The 21695-nt window shown below is 35.2% G+C and overlaps 1 protein-coding gene across 1 annotated transcript in view; it reads right to left on the bottom strand.

Annotated features, from left to right (window-relative positions):
• Positions 1 to 18657, bottom strand: part of LOC143684448 (uncharacterized) — a 32337-nt gene extending 13680 nt beyond the window's left edge. The window contains exons 1-9 of the mRNA XM_077161425.1: positions 18303 to 18657; positions 13762 to 13779; positions 11086 to 11106; positions 10439 to 10456; positions 8934 to 8954; positions 7881 to 7901; positions 6619 to 6636; positions 5621 to 5638; positions 4096 to 4116 (exon numbers count right to left, since the gene is read on the bottom strand). Coding sequence (XP_077017540.1) covers positions 4096 to 4116; positions 5621 to 5638; positions 6619 to 6636; positions 7881 to 7887 — 64 coding nt within the window. The 5' untranslated portion in view covers positions 7888 to 7901; positions 8934 to 8954; positions 10439 to 10456; ... (1 more) ...; positions 13762 to 13779; positions 18303 to 18657. The remainder of the gene's footprint in view (positions 1 to 4095; positions 4117 to 5620; positions 5639 to 6618; positions 6637 to 7880; positions 7902 to 8933; positions 8955 to 10438; positions 10457 to 11085; positions 11107 to 13761; positions 13780 to 18302) is intronic.
• Positions 18658 to 21695: the final 3038 nt, after the last annotated feature.

Consider the following 21695-nt stretch of genomic DNA (forward strand, 5'->3'; position numbering starts at 1 on the left):
GAAGAATTTAAATTAAAGACATGTACTCTTGAAATACCATAAATGTTTTTAACAATTTTTTTTGCTTTATACATGGGCAGGCACCAGGAATCGAACTCAGGTCCTCTGGCATGGCAGGCAAGCATTCTTGCCTGCTGAACCACTGTGGCCCACCCCGTAAGTATTTTTAAGAGACAGGTATTTAAATGTACTCATGCAACTTTAAGTTCAATCTTGGTTTTATTTCTTAATTTCGACGTGCCTTTGACTTCAGTAAGCCTCAATTTTCTCACCTTTAAAATTTGCCAACTAATATGTATCTCATAGAATTCTTGTGATTTAAAAAATTATATCCACTTCAATTGCTGGCACTTACAAGGTGCTCAGAATTACTTCCTTTTCCCTGCCTCCTTCCCCCAATTCTCTTCCTATGCATACTGTTTTGTCTCTGCTCCCTAGGAGTCACATATTTAAACTTCATTTCCTGGGCTGAAATTAGAACAGGTTTTCTTCAATCTTTCCTTTTCTTCTCCATCTTCCTCTCCTACATTCCCTTCTACCAAAGAGCCACTCTATCAATCTTAGAACTTACTCTTTTTTTTCCTTTTTTATCCTATTTGAAAAAAATCACCCATAATTTTTGGGGACATTGAATTAATTGGAAACAAAATATTATACAGTACATAAGCCTCATCGTTATCTCAATCAAGAAGTGAATATACAGCAAGTTTAGGAAAGAGTCTACCAAACAAATTGGAGGACACTGAAATTGAAAGCCAAATAACTTACTAGGAAAATATGGAAATAACGTAGGAAAGGAACCAAAGGAAACATTTTAATTATGTTTTTCAGATCACTAACCACTTACAATCAATGCACAGCAGCCAAAACAGCATAAATTAGCTCTTAAGAGAACAATCCAAATTTTGAAGTCACTTTTTTTTTTTTTGCATGGGCAGGCACCGGGAATCGAACCCTGGTCTCCAGCATGGTAGGTGAGAATTCTGCACTGAGCACTGTTGCACCGCCCAGTCACTTGGTTTGATGTAATGAGCTGGGTTTTTAGGATTTTCTGTTTTAACCTAACAGCAGTACCTACTCTCTCTTTTTTTCTCTTGTGGCAAAATAAAAATTACACAAAATTTGGCTGCTTTTTTTTTTCTTTTTGCATGACCAGGCACCAGGAATCAAATCCAGGTCTCCAGCATGGCAGGCGAAAATTTGGCATTTTAATAATGTTTAAGTGTACAATTCAGTGGCATTAATTAAATTCACAATGCTGTGTAAACGTTAGCACTATCTATTTCCAAAAGTTTTTCATCAAACCAGAGAGAAACTGTACCTGCTAAGCAATAACTCCCCATTCTTCCTGTTTCTTATTTTTCGGTAAACTCTAGTTTACTTGGTTGTATTTGCTTTATTTATTTTGGGGCTCTGCTGTTAGGTGTATATATATATTTATAACTGTTACATCTTCCTGTTGAATTGTCCCCTTTATAATGACCATCTTTGTTCCTCATAACTGTTTTTGACTTAAAGACTATTTTCTCCAATATTAGCTTAGCCAGTCCAACCCTCTTTTGGAACCAAATCCATAGCATCTAAGCAGGTAAAAACTTGCCTCAGATATAGAGTTTAAGATCCATTCATTTAATCTCCTATACTTTGATTCACTACCCAAACAACTGACAGGTATATAAGAAAGTGAACAAAGTATTAAACATCAAGCATATGTTCTATTAATTCCTTTTCCAGCCCCCACATCCCAGTGAAGGGTCAAAGGTACTATTTGGCTAATAGGTATGTTAGGAAAGAAAGAAAAAGAAAGCAAACTTCAAAAATTATCATTATCTCAATTTTCTCTTGCTTATTAGATATCTTTTTATAAATATTTCAATCTTTTAACATCAACGTTAGGGAGATTTAGATTCTGGTGGAAGAAATGACAAATATGTGAAACAGAAAAGGGTTCACCATTGAGAAGAGCTACATAATGAAAAAAGTATAGAACTTCCAAATATAAATGGTAGATTGAACACATGCACCTGCTAGATGAAACTCCACTAAAACAACAGTAAAGACAATTTTATCATTGTTTCTTAAAGCATAAGTTTACAAATAAACAGAGAACAGGAGGGAAGATAACAGCAACAAAACTTTGGAAGAGTGGCTATTTAGCAGACTAGAGAAGGCAGACTCCTAAAGTAGCAGTGGAGGAAGCCAAACAGCAACCTGAGTTTCACTGCAGAACAACCATCACCCCCTCAAAAAAAAGGTTCAGGATTTGGCAGCAGCATCAGATACTGTTTTGTAGAATAAATGTCTGGTAGTTGGATTGTCAGATCAAACATGTGCATATTTCCAGTGTAAAGATAATGTCAAAATGATTTCCAAAGTAGTGCTATTGGTAACTCGGTTATATGGGGCAATTATCTTTGAGGTTTTTTTTTTTCGGTTGGTTCTTTTCTTTTGAAATTCTGTATCTCAAAGCTTGATATTATATGTGCTTTAAAACTGAGTCAGCAAATTTAGAAAACCTTACTCTCCTTTTCTAGACTTTTTTGTGTCATCTCTGCCAGAGTAAGTAAGAACTAAAAGCTATATCTTTGCAAAATGTTTCCCTCTCTCTCTCTTTTTTTTTTTTGGCATGGGAAGGCTCCGGGGATCAAACCCCGGTCTCCAGCATGGCAGGTAAAAATTCTGCCACTGAGCCTTGGCTCCAGCCCTGTAAAGTGTTTTTATTTGCTCTTATGCTTTTTTTTTTTTTTTTCTTTCCTGTTTCTCCAGGCAAAGCTCTGGAAGCCTCTTTGCTTCAGGCTTCTTCCAGTACTCTCTGTGAGCAAGGGCACTGAATGGAGAAGTGAAGAAGGTATGAGAAATAAAACCTTGCAACTTAGAATTTTCAGTATAGGGCAGGGGGTGCAAGTGGTCTGGTCATGGCTGGTTTGAGTAGCGTCTCTTGAGGTATGGCCCTTGGAGTGGACATAATATTTCTCATTCTTCCCCAAATGGTGAATGGAGGGAGATGGCACGTGGAGGAAACTGGAGAACGTTTAGTTTATACAACTTTGTGAATGTTTCTTTGTCCCCATCAGGCTTGGAACCAACATTGTCTGAGTCTTACGTATATGATGCCCACCATCAACAAATCTTAGATATTTTTGGCCAAATGGTCTGTCCTTCCTCCAATATTCTTAGTTTCTTTTTTCCTTTTATTGAGGGATCATGATTTCTCATAGGTATAGCAATCTTCTAGGTTTCTAAGTAGAAATTTAGAAGTCTGCTTTCCTAAAATTTAGTCTACAGTATCTGACAATTTTTAGACATTTGTGCTCAGTTAGAACAGAATCTAAGCTAATGTGATCTGTTATTTCTTGAAAAATAGTTTCCTTATAAGTAGAACTCATTTTGTTAATATGAATTGGGTTGATGGTAGTTCTACTTGTTTCTTCTATTCATCAAGGTAGACTATAGTGAGTTTGTTTCTTTTGAACTTGGCTGTTTCATTTTCTTACCTCATCTATCTTTTATTTTTTTAGGATTCCTCTTTCCATTTCATTTGTAATCTCATACCTATCTGATTATATTCTATTAACTTCTTTATTTTAGAAGGAACATATGTATAGTCCATTCCATTTTAGTTACTTTAATTGTTGTCCAGGATCCCAGTTCAATTTTTGGTTCCTGTGTATATGATTTCAAGGACTCTTTAAAGTATTTTTTAAAAATTTATTTTCCCCTTCCTTGTACTTTTCTTTCTCAGATTCAGCTATTTTTTTTTTTCCTTTTTGCATGGGCAGGCACTGGGAATCGAACCCAGGTCTCCTGCATGGCAGGCAAGAATTCTGCCACTGAGCCACCATCGCACCCCCAAGATTCAACTCATTTTTATCCCCATTCTTTTTTGTTACTGGCAAGTCATTCGACCTGATCAGTATTCAATGAACTTCTCTTTTCTATAAATCATTTGGGTTTCATTTCAAGATGATATTCAACAACAGTAAAATTCTTGGTTTTTCCTTTACAGAAACAATAACGACTATAAAACTTAATAATAGTCCTGTGTGTACAGCAATAAACTTAACAATAGAATTATAAATAAGGTAATCAACTTACTAGGAATTTGTGAGGTTATTTCTAAAATAAAAAAGCACAAACAATTACTTTTTTGTCTTAGCTCTAAGCGTACAACTTATTTCCTTGGGGAGTCTTAAAAAACGACACTCAAGAAGAACAAACATTTCTGCATCAGTTAATTTGCTGCTGTGATTTCCAGCAACATAGTCCATTTATGAGAAATGTAAGATACAAGTTTCAGGACTCGATAAAGCACTGTTACTTCTTAGATTCTTAAACTGAATGGGCCACAGTCTGCTTACCCTTTTGCTATTGGTTCCCCTCTATAAATCCCTGCCAGCTAAGAAACTTTGGTTTGGGACTCTTCATTAAAAAGCTCATTACTTTGTTTTTCCCAATATTTGTATAACTCAGATTTATATAGTTTTTATGCATACATATTATAAATGAGTCCATTCTTTTTGTAAATGAATGAATTCATTTCCACCAGCCTCCCAATGGGCTGTGAGAGTTAGCAGAGACTGTCAAAAAGAGTCTGCTTCTTTCCTTTTACTTCCTCTTCATTTTTTTCATTTCCCACTCTCTTCTTAGTTGTCTTTCTCAGTTGCCCTTCATTTATTTGATTAAGAACTTATGACTAACCCTAGATTCTTTTTTTCAAGATCATAGTTTATTTATTGTTTCAGATAAAAAGATAGTATACATATTAGGGAATCCTTTAAAATTTAACTCTAGAGCTCTACACCATTTAGTACTTCTGCACCGAATGTTAACCAAAGAAATCTCTAAACACCTGAAAGCCCCACTATTAATATGAACTATGATAACAAAAAATTTGACATTTAATTTGTTCAATTATAATATTTACATTATGAAACCAATGTTTGTATGATAAACAGTGATAAAGAAATAATAAAAACAAAATTTAAAAGTAAAAATTTATATTTTTACAATGGGCTAATAACCATAACTGTATGTAAAAGTTAAAACAGCAGAGCTAAAGTTACAAAAATCTTAATCATCTGAGCTGTAGTCATTACTTACTAACAATTTACATGCAACATCTGCTAGGATTAACATTTGATTTTTTTCCTCAAGAAAATATAGGTAACTATATGACATTTAAGAGTAGACATTCATTTTGTGTGGAGAGAAAGAGAAAAAAAATCTGTACTCAAGATTAGTATTGGTTTCAAGTCTCTTCCCCATAGAAATTATAAAAGCAGTAAGACACACTGCCTACCTCCAATCCTAGAGTCTTTTTTTTTTTTTTGGGTGCATGGTCTGGGAATCGAACCTGGGTCTCTGCATGGAAGGTAAGCATTCTACCACTGAACCACCTGTGCACCCCAGTCCTAGAGTCTTTTGAACAGTTTTCAAAAAAATTATTTTTGTTCATCAGCTGATTTTTCTTTTGAAAAATTTAATGGGGACTGCTTTTTAATTGGCTTGGGAGCAACTAATATCAGGGTCTACAGAAATGATTAAAAACTGAAGGAATAAATTTAGACTGTTATTTAAGCTAAAAGATCCAATTATTGAGAAACAGAAAAAAATAACTTACCAATTGGTTCAGCAAATCCTAATTTAGAGAAAAAACAATTGTTAGTTCTAATTATATAGTGTGGTGTATTATTGTTTACCAATCAATTCTTCCAAATAGGCCTCTAGACTCTTTTCTAGTTTTCAGCTATGATATATACTTAGTTGTAAATATATTCCTAAAAATTATTTTTGTTTTCCTTTGTTTTATATTCTCAGCAATGTTCAGTTTGGTGGTATGGGCTAAAGTACATAAAATATTAATTATTGTCACTTACCTGAAAATCTAGAAACATATGTAGAAATGTTTTTTTACTACATCATCATTGATGTTATTTATGCCCATGTATTATACATTAAGAAATATATCACAGTAGTTAAAATTTGAATGTATTAGTGGTTATTGAGGCTAAATATGCCATTTATTTTTGGGTTTTCTGTGGTGTACATTAACTGTACTTGTTATTCAACCATTTGTTAATAGGAAGCTTGCTGACCTATAAAATGACACAAACATTTTTGGTGGGCCAAACTTGCACTAGCATTTATCTATCATTTCTTCTCTGTTGTGCTGTAAGAGAAGATCTGAACGATTAGGGTTAGAGCTCCTTGAGTCTGGTGGAAGAGCAAAGCAAATAGTTTTCCTCTAGCTCATTTAAGCTTTTACTCCTCACCCTTTGCAATAGGTTTATACCATTTTTGGGCACAGCAAGAAGTCATACCATTTACTTTCCCTTCTCCTTATTACACTCTTACTAACTTTAGTTATGCTTATAATTGTCATTTTGGGATTCAGTATCAAGAACTGGTTTGCTAATGATAGTGTTTCTCATACACTGAATAATCTATTAATTGTTGTTTCTTAATCTGTCACAGTATCATCAATTACCTGTCTGTATCCCACAGATAAAGTATAGAGGAATGTTAGCATTGACCTTTCACATCGTTGACACTGTAACAGCAATAGGGAGCTAAATTAACTTGCATTCTATGGAATTTAGCATTTGAAATGGAACTTACTGATGGATGATGCATGTCCTTTAAAAAAAGAAAGAAAAACAAAGGCTTGAGTACTGTTTAGTTTGTGAAAATACATCAAATGAAGACATTTCTCTAGATTTGTGAGTTAAAACAAATTTGTCACTCATGCATATTCAGAGGGTGCTTCCAAAAAGAATTGTCAAGGGAATTTGAAAATAGTTGACACCATTTGTGTTTAATGAAAGATTTTTTTTTTTTAATGAAAGATCATTTTAAGAGCTGATTAATCCTGGAAATTTTAGTGTTCTATTGGAAGGACCTCTGCGGAGAGAGGCTATTCTTTTTTTTTTTTTTTTTTTAATAAAAATGTATTTATTTCATATACATAACTCTACAATTTGCTTTTTTTTTGTCTTAATGGTATTCATGGCCATGTCTTCGGGTCCATATTTGTTGATCTAACTCATTCTCTTTGATAATTTATAGTAGTCCACTGTATAGGTGAATAAATATTTATTCAACCATTTTTACATTGGAAAAAATTCAAGTATATTCTTGGTTTGGGTTTTGTTTGGTTTGAGTTTTTTTATATGAGGGTAACTTTTTTTTTTTTTTAGCTAACATTCAAAGATGTACATCTAAAAGGTAAAAGGTAGAACAATAAAAATATTGGAAGAAAATTATAACCCCAGTCTAAGGGAAATTTTCTTAAACAATACAGGAAACCCAGACACTGGAAAAAAGACAGATGTATATTATATTTAACTGTATACAAATAAACGTTTTCCTTATGGAAAAAAAAGCATCTCAAAGTCAAGAGACAAACCACAAATTGGAGAAAATATTTGTTTTAAGAATAGGCAGATAGGTTAAGAGCCTTAAGGAAGAGAAAGCTCTTTTCCCAGCGAGAGAGGCTATTCTTTTGTACGCCCTACCTCTCATAACCCTGGGCAAAGAGAAAACGGAAATATTTTAGGAAAGTGTTATGATCTTGCAGCATTTAAAACTTTACCCATCTCCCTTTACTCTTCTTGCAAAACTGGACTTATCTTCTTTGGAGATTCCTACTATATTTTGGTTTGAAAAAGACTTTTATTTGTTCTGTGTTACTTACTTTTATAGTAAGTGCATATACGCTTTCCTGAAAATTGTCAGTTATCTCTAAGAAGACCCACTAATATGAGGGGACCAGAGGAAGTGACGAATGACACTGAGGTTTGCAAAGTTAATTATGTCATATCCAGATTTATCTACCCAGAGACCTTCATTTTCCACTTCCTGCACTCAGAATAATAACTTACTGGGCATTTTTCCAGCAGCTTCTGAAAAACAAGCAAAAATAATTAAGGGAGTGTGGTTTGATCTACTACCTTAGATCTACCTCAAAATACATCTTTGTGTTGTTTCAGCTTCTAGTTTTCCTAGAACACAAAGGTACTAGACTATCACTTTGGCTTTTTAATTTGGAAGTAGTAGCAGAAAAGTAGGTGTCATGGTTAGGGACAGGTGTCAACTTGGCCAAGTTGTGGTACCTGTTTATCTGATTGGGCAAGCGCTGTCCTGTCTGTTGCAATGAGGACATTTCATAGGATTAGGTCATGATCAGTCAGCTGCATCCACAGCTGATTCCATTTGTAATCAGCCAAAGGGGAGTGTCTTCTGCAATTAGTGATGCTAAATCCAATCATGGGAAGCCTTTTAAGGAGCACTCAGAGGAGACAGGCCCCATTCCTGCTTTGGCTGGTGAGCCTCTCCTGTGGAGTTCATCCAGGCCATCCATCGGAGTCATTGCCTTCGCAGCCTGCCCTGTGGATTTTGGACTCTGCATTCCTACGGTCACGTGAGACACTTTCATAAATTTTATATTTGCGAGTGTTCCCTGTTGATTGTTTCTCTAGAGAACCCTAACTAATACAGTAGGTGTATTAACCCATTCTTGAATTCACCTCCTCCTCTATTTTCTATCCTTTTAATGACACTTAGTGTATTCCGTGTATAAAGTTTAGATGTTGCTTTTATGATTTCCTTCATCCCTCCCCCTCCTTTAATTCTGTGACTGATTTCCTTTCCCTGATTCCAATTCATTTCATTTAAAACATTGATATTTTTGACTGTCCTAATATGAGCATTTTGATTTTTTTTCAGGAGACAAATTAGTTCTCCTGATACAATAACAATAGCTCTCAGTTTATTTCTAGTACAAATCAATGGGACTCAATTACATAGTAATCACCAATAACTCTAAAATTATTGGCTTTTTGATCTCCTGCAAATGAAAAATTTGTTAATGAAATCTTATGGTAACTATATTAGTCCAGTGTATTCTAGTTTTATAAGTAAGAAGATAAACTTACTGGTGGGTGGTACAGCTTTTTCTAAAATGCACAAAAAAGTAAACATTAGCTCATTAAATTAGCCTATTATTGAACTTAAGCACTGTTAATTTTTCCCTTGGGGCAATTTTTGGAAAAACTGTGCAAGAAGCACCAGTTTTTTGCTATTGTAAAGTCAGACAACAAATATGCAGTCCTAGGATGAGAAAGAATCTTTGAGGGACCTTTGTTTAGCCACCCACCATATATTTCACACACACACACACACACACACACACACACACACACACACAGTCATTCTCTTTTTCTTCCTCGTGAAACCTTTCAGAAAGTGGAAAATTCCTGCTTATTTAACCTTGCCTGTCCTGTTTAATATTACTGTATTTATTTTCTCTTTTCCTTCTCTCTCACTTTCCTTCTTTCTCTTCCTTTATCTCAGGTATTCTACGTTATCTTGAATAAGAAAATTGGTACAATCCCCAAATTCTTTGGCCTGTGTTTCATTTCCCCCCTTTTAAATTAATAGACTTTTCACTGTCACAAAAATTGAGTGAGGGATGGTTGGAAGTGGGAGTGTAAGTCAATGAAAATAAGATCATGTTCTGCATAACAGAATTTAAAAAGATAACACTGAAGGAACTGATTCTAGGCTCTTCAGATTAAAGCATCTATATCGAGAAAAAAACCCAAGTTATTTACTGGTTGATTCAGCAAAAGCTAATTTACACATAAACAACTGCCATCTATTATTAAATACAGGATTTTATTATATTATTAGCCAAGCTATTCCTCTGAAATTAGCTATTTAGGACCTTTCCTAAATTTTGGTTAGAACATTTAGCTCTGCAGCAAAGAGCTTGGCACAACTTTTTTTTTTGTAATATTTTCTGTGGTTACGTTCAATGTGTCACTACTGGTTAAACATTTTTAAGTCTTGTCACCTGTCTGAAGAAAAGCATATTTGTTTCTTTACAACTTCAACACCATTAGTTTAATCTGTTCATCTAATAAGATTAAATTATAAATTACTGAGGTTATAATTTTTGCATTTATTTAATGATTAATGTTTATTCTAGCAATTTTCTTTTGTGTTCATGTTAGCTATGCCAATCTACAAATGTCCCATGGTGGTCTATACTGACTACACGGATATTTGAGATTGCAATTTGGTTAAATCTTACTTATCCTAACCACATTTTTTCCCTACCCAATCTGATGATTTTATACTTTACTTTTGTGGAAAAAAGAAGTAAATATTCTCTCTCGGGCCTATTTAACTTATATTTCTTACCTTTGGCTGTGAGTTAAAAGCACTTAAGAACTTAGCAGAATTATTTTCCTTTGAATTCCCTTCTCCTCAATTCATTTCTTTTTTTTTGACTTGCCTATTTTTATGATTACCACCTTGAATTCAAGATTAAATTATGTTTGATATTAAGAATTGCAAATGATTAGGACAGAATTTCTCTTAACTCATATCATCCAGTCATCAGCATACTTTAATTCAGAAGATGAACAGAACTTACGGACAGATGTTTCAGAACCTTTTAAGATACAAAGATAAAACAAGAAAGTAAATAAATATAATTTGTCTAAGACATGGGTGATATCAGTGATATTACAGTAAGTTTCCTGGATTAAAGCAAATGTTTTCATTTGTGTACTTTCTGGAGGATGCCTCCGAATAAAGAAATTGAGACTTAAGTGAAAGCTCATTTTAAAAGCTGACCCAATTTTGCAGATTTTAGTGCCCTTTATTGGAGAACATCTACTGAGACCTCTGCCAAAGCAGGTACATTCCTTTAGCTGCCTTATATTCTTGTCTACTATGGGCAGAAGGTGGAAAAGTTTTTAGGAAAGTTGTAAGTTGTTTAAACATTTCAACTTAATTTTTTACCTCCATTTTCTTATCTCTCAAACTGGATTCTCTTACATAAAATGTTGTGCAGATTCCAGTTTATAGTGATGCAAGTTTTAATTTTTATTGCGTGTTTCTTTTAGTTAGCCAGAGCATGAAACTCTTCTGCAAACTGTTACAGTCTAAACGTTCTGATTAATGGATAAGGAACCTAGATTGGGGAATAGAAATATTACGATTTGCAAAATGATATTATAATGGTCTTCATGCACTTTGTCGAAAGTATACAAATTGAGATCCAGGGAAATAACTTACTGACAGGTTTCTTGGCGATTCCTAAAATACAAAAACAAATAAGTGAGTGTGCTTGGTTGCTAGGAGACGAAGGATCTCCCTATTTTATTTTTCAAACTGAGCTTTAATATCTAAATACTTAGTGCCCCACAGTTTCCACTCCTGCTGGTATGAGTCAAGTAGGGAAAAATTATTGTTTTCTAGTTTGGCTGAATCTATTATTTTTATGTTACTCATTGTTAAAATTTCTTACAATTTAACAAAAATCTTAGTATGGTAGGGAAAAGAAAGAAGGAAAACAAACATGGATAGTTCATAGCTGGACATCTTAGGATCCAGTATTAGCAAAAGCAACCCAGGCAACTGATAGTTCACTGTATTCCTGGAATTACTCCCAGCCTAACTTGTATTCCTGCCCGTGATCTTTGGTTCTCTCCAACACATTCTCATCATTGTTTCCAAGTTATGGTACTAAAATAAAAATCTATCATGATACTTCCTCCTCATTCTCGAAGACTCAGATCGTAATTCTTTTGAGTATTTTTAGGAGAGCCTAGAACAGAATGGATCTGGCCCTAATTTACTCTGCTATGACCTGTAGCATTTATCAAGCTATTGTTTTCAGTCTATACGTCTCTCTTGCCTATTACATTATGAGCTCTGTAAGGAGCAAGGACCCTATTTTTTTTTTTTTTTTTTTTGGTGCCTGGACCCAGAATCAATGCTGGGTCTCCTGTATGGAAGACGAGCATTCTACCACTGAACCACCTATGCACCCTGTTTTTATTTTTCTTTGAGTAGCCACTACTTGGCATAGTGTGAGCACAGGTGTGACATGCAGGAAATACTTACTGAATGGACAAAGGAGTGAATCCAAAAGTTCCCACCCATACTATTTTGTTGGGACAATTAAGTAGAGTTATTCTTTGGCAGTGAATTAAGAAGGAAGATCTGTATTGTCATTTTTTTTAGGAACGATTACACTTTGGGCATTTTTAATATCCACATTTTCAATAAAGTGGAGTTGCACCTGCAAGGGATTTTGGTAGATGAAATCCTATTCTTCTTCTTATTATTATTTTTACTTCCTTCCACACTACAAAGTTCAGGAGTACTGATGAGAAACTTCAGCATCAAATATTTGCAATCATATTTGATTTCATTTTTTCTTACCAATTCATTTACCTAATATTTTAAGTTTTTAAATACCATCAGTATTGCTCTTTATTTGACATGGACCTCAAAAATGTTACTATTTCCTCTTTAATCCCAATATGATTTGTATTTGCCTCAAAATCACTAATAATAGATTCTGAAACATAGATAAGGAGAGGGATTGAATAAGATGAATGTGGATGGAAATGAAAAATGCCAGAGAGAGGAGCAACGTTCCAGTCGTTGGGGAAAGTAAAGGAAACTGGAAGTTGGAACCTGAAAGAAGCTTGCTTTTGTGGGTTGGATCTTATCCTCTTCTATAAGGACAAAGAAATGACTCCGTTTTTCCCTCGTAGAGCGTGGAGAGCGTTACCACTGACCGCCTTCCCAAGCAGGATTGTCTCCTTATCTCAAACCCTCTATTAGCTGAGATAGAAGAGAGGAGCATTTCTCCTTTCCCGTGACAGTCTAGTCGGAGAAGTAATAATGCAAGATCTTGGAAAACTCAGTTTCTTTCACCTTGCTACTACTAACTTTGCCTCTTATATTTTACTCTCCAATTTTTTTTTGAGCCCGGGGATAAATTTAGCAAAACACTTCGCAGCAGTTCATCAGTACTGGCACATAGGCTGACCTCTCGTTGGAACTGAGAGACAACTTGCACATGCATTCAACTGCGTTTTTTTCTGGGGTGGGGGAAGGGTGGGGGCATGAGCAGCCTCTGGGAATTGAACCCAGGTTTCCAGCTCGGCAGGTGAGAGTTCTTGCCACTGAGCCACAGTTGCACCACCCTTCAACTGCTTTTAAATTAACTTATTCAACAATTACTGCTTGAGCATTATTATGAATTAAACCATGGTCTAGATATTGCAAACAGAGTGGAAGGAAAGATATATATGGGTTCCACGTGTACATGGCTAAATGATCATAATGTGGAGTGGCATGGGGTCAAGGTAAATTACATTTTACACTTTTAAAAACTCTTTTTCTAAAATTTCATTTGCAAATACTGTATATCCACCAAACATACAATCCCCTTCCCCCTTCCCCTGGTAACCTCTGATCTGTTTTCTGTCCCTGCAAAACTCCCTTCTTCACTCTAATGATATATGAATAATTTGGAAATCCTGAGTCTCATTTTAAAATATCACCTCCTTATCTACTGTCCAGCCTCTATAATACTTTAGGATGCTGCATAAGAGGTTGCGTTCACATTTTACTCTCCACGATTTCGTTTCATGATTCTTTTCTTGTTTGCTTTTGCCTCTTTATTTCTCTGACTAGCATTCTTTACCTGCTTTCAGTTCACCTCATCAAAAATTTCTCGGTATGTAATTTTTCCCTGGATGAACCTTCTTTTTTCGATATTGGCAAGTCAGTTGTATGTTCAGTGGGGTTAAACTTCAAAGGCATTATCAACAATTCAGTAAAATGTTAGGTTTTGCACCATTGAAAAAGAAAACTTGTCAGTTAATGAAAGTTCCATATATCATGAATTAGCTCATTGCGTATGAAAATTTACAAAAAATATAATGAACTTACTTGGTGAAGGTGCTTTAACTGAAACACAAACAAATAAATTTTGTTAATCCGTTGCGCGTACAAAATATTTACCCATTGTTAATCATTCCCTAAAGGTCTTTTAAAATGACATTGAATAAACACCTAAATTTCTGTATCCAGTAACTTAGATGTTTTAACCCCAGAACAGGGAGTTTTATATTTAAGTCAGGAACTAGGAGGAATTTTAGGGCATGATCTGACCACGTCTTCTGGATTTTCTCCACTGAGTGTGAAGCCTATACTTGTGCCTCTTTTCCAAGAGAAACTCATTTTATTCTACACTGCCCATTTCTGCTTGGGCACAGAGAATTGTCATAAATTTCATGAATACACATTGGAGTTTCTTCCTAGCCTCACCTGGGTTTTCGAACTGCAATTTATCAAAACAGTGCTCATTTAAACCTGATAGCTTTACTTTCCCACCCTCTTCGGTGTTCTCAGTTTTTTTTTTTCTTCCACTCTTCCATTTTGCTTCTCTATCTTCTCTATTCCTTTAACTCTCTGATAAATCATATAATAGAAGAATGTGCTATCTCAGGATTCTTTCTTCCTCATCTCCTTATTTTTGAAAACCAGTATTTATTAACTGATCCCATCCTATCCTAAAGTTTATTAATTGATTTTTTAAAAATGTGGAATGAAAGGCATTTGAAAAGAAAATCAGTTTCTGCACAGGAGAATTTTAAGAGATTCCATAGAAAGAATCAGTTCCACCCTCGTGTGAGCTAACTGACCTAAAGAAGTGAGAAATACATAAGTAACTTATTGGCTGGTCCCACAGTTTTTAATATTTTTTATATATAAAATTGACATTGCTCATTAAAATATATTACCTTATTTTATTAATAATCCAACTATTTCTCCACAATTGGGAAACTGGTTTCTTTTCTATATTTCAGGCTATGCTTAGTTCATTTCTAAAAATTATTTTTATTTTCTCTCATATTATTTACTTGGTTAACATTTCATGTGTCGTTATTCAGCTACTTATTTCTAGAAATTTGTGCATCCATTTTTACATCCTGGACAATCTTGAGTTTTATTTTCATCCATCTAATTTATATTTGTTGTTATATCACACAAGTTTTGTTCAGCATTTATTTAATGATTAAAGTGGTCTGATATTTATTCCAAATGTTTACTGTTGGATTTATGATTGTTTGACTTAACAGTTCATGTTCTTTCATCATTTTCCTATATGATGCAGTATGTAGATAGTGCTGCTCCTTATAAACTATCAAATATTTAGGAGCTCAAATGTGCTATGTAATAGTCGTGATAATTTATTATTCTTTAAAGTGTGGAGTCCTAATCATATTAATATTATTTTTAAACTTGTTTTAATTGTGTAAATAACATATATACAAAGCAAAGAAAGAAAAAAAGCAATAGTTTTCAAAGCACTCTTCAACAAGTAGTTACAGGACAGATCCCAGAGTTTGTTTGTTGTATGGACTACCATACCTCATCTCAGATTTTTCCTTCTAGCTCCTCCAGAACATTGGAGGCTAGAAGGAATAAATATTTCTTTTTATCATCACAATTGACTTTTTTTTCTTTTTTGTGAAAAATAACATATATACAAAGAAGCAGTAAATTTCTGAGTACAGTGCAACAATTAGTTGTAGAACAGATTTCAGAGTTTGGTATGGGTTATAATTCCACAATTTTAGGTTTTCACTTCTAGCTGCTCTAAGACACTGGAGACTAAAAGAAATATCAATATGATTCAGCATCCATACTCATTTGTTAACCCCTACCTTCTTGTATAACTCCACCATCACCTCTGATCTTTCTATCCCTCTCTTAAGGGATATTTGGGCTATGGCCATTCTAACTTTTTAGCGTTGGAAGGGGCTGTCAATAATATGGAGTAGGGAGATGGAACTAGCTGATGTTCTGGAGAGGCTGGCCTCTCTAGGTTTCAGGACTTATCTGGTCCAGTGTTATTATCGAGAATCAAAATACTCTGAGATATGAAAATACTTTGTTTTGATTTAAGAGCAGAGTTTCGTGGCCACAGTTCTTCCTCAATAACAAAGTGATTATTCATTGGGAATTTATTTAAGCCTTTATCTTTTCAAATATTATAATGGATTAAAAATTACCCCAGGTGGTACTGGGTTACATTGGAGGTCTGTCAAGAAGTAAAAACATTTAAATTCCCACTTGTCTATGATAGTCTCATTAATTTGACTCTCCTCTTTGCTTAAAGCATATGAAAACCAGCTGTTTTTCACTATTGTATTCTTGTTTGTTCTTGACAAGTAATTGCAACTAAATTTAGTACACTATTTCTGTCAAATTATACAGTCCATTAATTGGTGTGGTTTGTTGGTTTCTTGTCCATTACTTTTATCTAAATACTCCTCTACTAACTTGTCTGTTTTGGGGGTGTGTGTGGGGTAGAGTTTAAAGGAATAGCACAATGTTTAAGCCTTCCCATAAATTGTCAGTAATGTCCAAAAATGCTGATTCATTGGAGGGGATTGCAGAATATTAAAATAATTAAAAGAATATTTGCAAAGCTGGAGTTGGTAACAGGCTGATTAAGCAAAATATCTGCATGCACTCAAGTGTCCAAAAATTACTTTAAGAAATGGTAAAGATTCTGGAATTTCCCTTGGTAGTTCCTAAAGCACAAGCACAAAAAGTAAGTTTGTCTTGCATGCATCTAAAGGTCTTCCTAATATGCCTCTTCAAGTTTAGTTTAAATCTTATTGCCTTAGAATATGGAACTTTCCACCTTTGCTACTATGGTATAATGGGAAAAGATATGCTGGTATGTGGTTTAATTATATTTATTTTTATTAACTTTGTAGTTAACTTTTGTTTGCTTGTTTTTTTTATGCTACCTTAGAGATTCTTAGTGTAGGAGGGAAAAAACAGAAAGAAGAATAAGAAATTATATTCCCAGTACTGGCACGGTAGCAATCAGGGTTAGCAAAACACCTTTTTCTGCCAAGAGTCATAAGGTACAGCGGTAAAAAATAACAAAACAGTGTGCTCTTTCTTGTCTCAATACTATTTAAAATAAACCAGAAACAAGTGAGTGTCCTAGATTGCTTGGAGGAGACTTAAAGTATTTTTAATGCATTTGTGTGGACCTTTAATTATTTTATAGAATGAATAATAATAATTAATTTATAGAGACCATTTTATAGACCCCAGGCACTTTTCTAAGAGATTTAACTAATTTAATTCGTATAGTAGTCCTACTTGGATCTACTAACATCATAACATTTTACGAAGAAGTAAAATGTCCAAAATCACATGGCCACACCTTCTGATAAGTCATGCTATTGTACTTTAGCCCCAGTCCAGGTGGCTCTTCAGATGACTCACTTCTCCTCACTTACCATCTTCATTTCTCTCAGCTTCCTAATGGAAACTGAAAACCGTCATGAATTAAGGGTTGCTTCACTTTAAAATTTAATGCCTTAAGTTTCTTAACTTCTTTTTTTCTATCTTTCCAAGTCCTTAATTTTACCTCCATCTATCTCTTTATTATTTTGGAATGTTTAATTAAGACTTTGGTTGGTAAACTATGAAATACAACCCCAGTTGGCATTTCTATTGTTTTTTGCTCTTTTGATTAGTGATTAAACATTTTGTTTTCCACAAATTCTTCATTGAACTCAGTGGATTTTGGGTAATATGGGAGTAAAATTGAATATAAGTATTTTGTGGACTGTACCTGTTCTGGTTTGAAGTTATTAGGTGCTCCAGGAAAGCCTTATTCTTCTAAGGCTTCAATATTGTAGGGTGGGACCTTTTGATTAGGTTATTTCTATGGAAATGTGACATACCCAATTGTGGGTGTGACCTTTTGAATGACTCCACCCAGTCAAGGTGGGTCTTGATTAGTTTACTGGAATCCTTTAAAAGGGGAGACATTTTGGAAAGGCACAGTTGCTTTAGAGCTGACAAAGACACAGAAATTTGAAGATGTAGAAGGTGGATGTTCCAGAGGATGTTAGAAAGGCCCACAGGGGCTGAGCTGAGGGAGTTTAGATGCTTGGAGACAGACAGAAGCTCACAGAGGAAGAAGAAACATAGACACAGAGGTTTGGAGGTGCTTGGAGTGCCAAAGGAGATGCTTGGAGTGCCGACAGAGTGAGCAGACCCCTAAATACAGAAGTTTGGAGATGCAGAGTCCAGCAGACATTGCCATGTGCTTTCTCAAGAGATGCTAAGCAAGCCAGAAGCCAGAGGAATTCACAAGGGCTGAGAGAGCCAGGTGAAACCAGAAGCCAAAGGACCAGCAAACACCAGCCATGTGACTTCCCAGCTGACAGAGGCATTATGGATGCCATAGGCCTTTTTTGAGTCAAGGTATTTTTTTCTGGATGCTTTAGTTTGGCTATTTTTATGGCCTTAGAACTGTAGATTTGTAACTTAATCCCCCTTACAAAAGCCAACCCATTTCTGGTATATTGCATTCCGTCAATATTAGTCAACTAAAACAGTACCTATAGGAGACTGAAAATCACCAGAATTGAGAAAAATTAGGAACTTACCAATGGGCCGCACAGACACTTCTGAAAAACAAAAACAAAAACAGTATAGAAAAATCCCCAAAGAGATCTATTTGTTTCCTGAAGTAAATTTCTTCTACTTGTGCTATGTGTCTGCAATCAGATTGACCCCCACCTGGTGGCATTTTGTGGGGAAAAAGTGGGAGGGGGTAAGGGGGATCTGGCACTTGTTTTCTTTGTCTCTTGCCAACATAAAGGCTTGATTGTTATTTTCAGGTTGGCTTGTCCTAATTGACCACCTTGACCTGGAGCTCCACTGCTTCTACTCTTGCCCCTTTACAGTATTACCTACAGGGTAACAGAGTGACCTTCTCAAAACATAAACCCGAACTCGTCACCCCCTTGTTTGGTACTTTCTAACGGATCCCCATTTCACTCAGCATAAAATACCAATATATTTTCATGGCTTCTTCATATTTCTCTCTGCTTACTAGGCTCTGGCCAAACTTTTTTTTTTTTTTTTTTTTTCTCAAACAATGCCACACTGAGGCCTGTGACCTTTCTGTTCTGTTGTCTTTTCCTCTAGATATTTGCACGATGGGCTTCATTTTGTTCAGGTCTCAGGTCAAATGTCACCTCCTCACATCTCTGATCAGTCGAGGTAAATGAATTCTTCCCAGTCACTATGGATTAAATGACCCCCCTTTTATTTTCTCCATAACAATGATCATTGTTTGAAATTATCCTTCGCATGTATTTGATTACTTGTTGATTACATCTCCTTCCAGTTGAATGTAAATTTAATGTGAACAAGAATGCCATTTGACTTCTTTACCATTGAGTTCTTAGCATGTATACCTGGGACCTAACACCCTTGGATAATATTTATTTATCTAATTGCCTTTCTTGCCTATTAGACTATGAGATGCTTGAGGATAGTTTCATGTATTTTTGCAATCCTGTAACTCAGCACAATGTGTTGTAATGAGAAGGCATTTCAAGAACTATTTGTGGGATGAATCGGAGGAGTGAATGAAGACAGTTTCACTCAGAGTCTCTTTTCTGTGGACAACCAAGTGCAGTTATTTAAGGGAAGTGAAAGGTGCAGGAAGAACAATTTCTCTAGATATGTTCCAGGAGCTGTTGGAGCCTTAGGCTTTTAGTGCCCACCTTCAAAATGTGCAAGCAGTTTTGAAAGTTGGAGCCCCCTGTTTTATTTCACTTACACCTTGCACAGAGTGGGAGAAACTGACTTGAAATTTAAAATTAACCTGGTGTCCTTTTCCTTCCTTCCTCTCTACAAATTGATTCACCTGCTGTCCTTTTCAAAATGTGTATGCCATCTCTTAAAATCTTGAGCTTCTTTCTCTTCTTCTTGACCAAGATAATGGCCTTCCCTATTTACAATATGGGTTAGACTTTCCTCAAAATCATTAATGACAAGTGCCAACATAAAGAAGTAGTAGTCTGCATTAATATGAACATAGCTGGAAATGAAAACTGCAAGCTAAGGAACAACCTTCTAGCCCCTGCAGAAAGCTAAAGTCTTTGGAACTTGAAAGTAACTTTGGGGTGGTTCAACTGCTCCTAAAATACAATAAAAAAGAAACAAGCCATTTCCTCCCCTGGGATTCCAGGAGGGATGCCCTTCAATGCAAGATATTGCATCCTTTTTTTTTTTTGTAGCATCAAGCTTTCCATTATTTGGGGAAAAAAAACGAGCCCCTTTTCTTTTCCTTTCCTGAGTTGTAGGAGCCACACTAGAGTTCCCTTAGTTTCAACATTTCAACTAACATTGCCTGTTCTTTTTCTATGTTTATTTTAAACTTTTTTATTGTATATTATAAAATATATACAAAGTGAAGAAAGAAAAAAGCTATAAATTTTCAAAGTGCTTTTCAACAAATAGTTATAGGACAAATCCCAGAGTTTGTCATGGGCTACTATTCCATCATCTCAGATTTTTCCTTTTAGCTGCTCTGAACACTGGAGGCTAGAAGGGATATATATCTTTTTCTAATTTCCTAGGCTGCCAAAGTTTCCATATCTACTACTGCAGATAAGATACAGGGGTTCAATGTTTGGATATATTTATTCTTTTTTGTTTATCAGTGATTTTTAAAATATCCTGTTAATTAACAGAATTATAAATATGGGGGAGAGAAGGCATGAATGAAGAGAGGCTGAGTGTTTCTGTATGACTCTGCCTCTTTTCTAACAACGGGCAGCATCTGCTGTAATTTTTCACTCCCGCCTTCTCAGTGTTTTCTTCTTTGGCTTCTGGAGTACCACTCCCTCTAGAGTTAAGCTTTTGTCCTTACTTACTGGCTGCTTCTTCTGGTTTCCATTGTATTTTTCTTATCAGGTTGTCAATCTCTAAATGTTGGAGGGCCTCAAGTTCTGTCCCGGCACCTCTTCTGCCTCAATCTACACTAACCTCCTCAATGCTCTCACTTTTACTCATAGGCTGCGATACTGTTTGTATGTAGAAAGACTTCACATTTATATCTTCAGCCCAGATTGCTTCAGGGGATTAAAGAATAGAAAAATGAACTTACTCTTGGATTTTACAAGGTTTCCTAAAATAAAAGAAAAGGAAGTGAATGTGGTGGGGTTTGCCTCAGGGGAGAAGTAAAGTTCTTGATAATGTCTCTTTGCCTGGGCTCTAACACCCTCAGAGCACGCAAACACCCAATGCTGATAGCTAACTTTTGGAATTCAGAAGTGATTATAAGTCAAGACTCTGCTCCAAATGCTTCTTCTGATTTAATCCCATAAATCTGGAACGATTATCACAATTTTATAGCAGAAGAAACTGGTCACAGAGAGATTAAATGGCTTGATCTCTAATACAATCTCTCTTGTTCTCTACCGTGTCACATAGTTGATAATTAGCAAACCTGTGATGTGTACTAGGCAGGTGGACACTGGAGTTCATCATAACGTCACGTCTTGCAGAACTCTGTGTTGGCTGTTTGGTATGGTGTTTAACCTAAATTTCTTTCTTTAGACTTAATTTTCATATACCATTTTATTCTCACTTCCTTTATTTTCTTTTTTACCTCTTCTATCAGACAGAAAAATGTTTTGATTTGATTTAGCCACCACTGTGGAGCTTATAAGTGGCAGATCTGGGAAACAGGTGAGACGTTTATTTAAGAAATGTTTCTTAATATAAGTTCTGTGGATAGAAGGATGAGAAGAAAAACAACGTGCATGATGTTGAAAGATTTAATCATTTAGGAAAGGGATTGGTCCTATTAGCCATAATTGCTTGGAAGGGAGACTAACAGAGGTGTATGTTCAAGGGGCAAATGTACACTTAGTAGGAAATTGCTCCCAAGTTTCTTTATGGAAGACTGAATGGAATAGTAGAAAGAGCCCATGTTTTGGGGTTAAATGCCTAAATGGTAAAAGTAAAATTATAAACCTAAT

This window comes from Tamandua tetradactyla, chromosome 5 (assembly GCF_023851605.1).
Source record: "Tamandua tetradactyla isolate mTamTet1 chromosome 5, mTamTet1.pri, whole genome shotgun sequence".
NCBI classification, from domain to species: domain Eukaryota; kingdom Metazoa; phylum Chordata; class Mammalia; order Pilosa; family Myrmecophagidae; genus Tamandua; species Tamandua tetradactyla.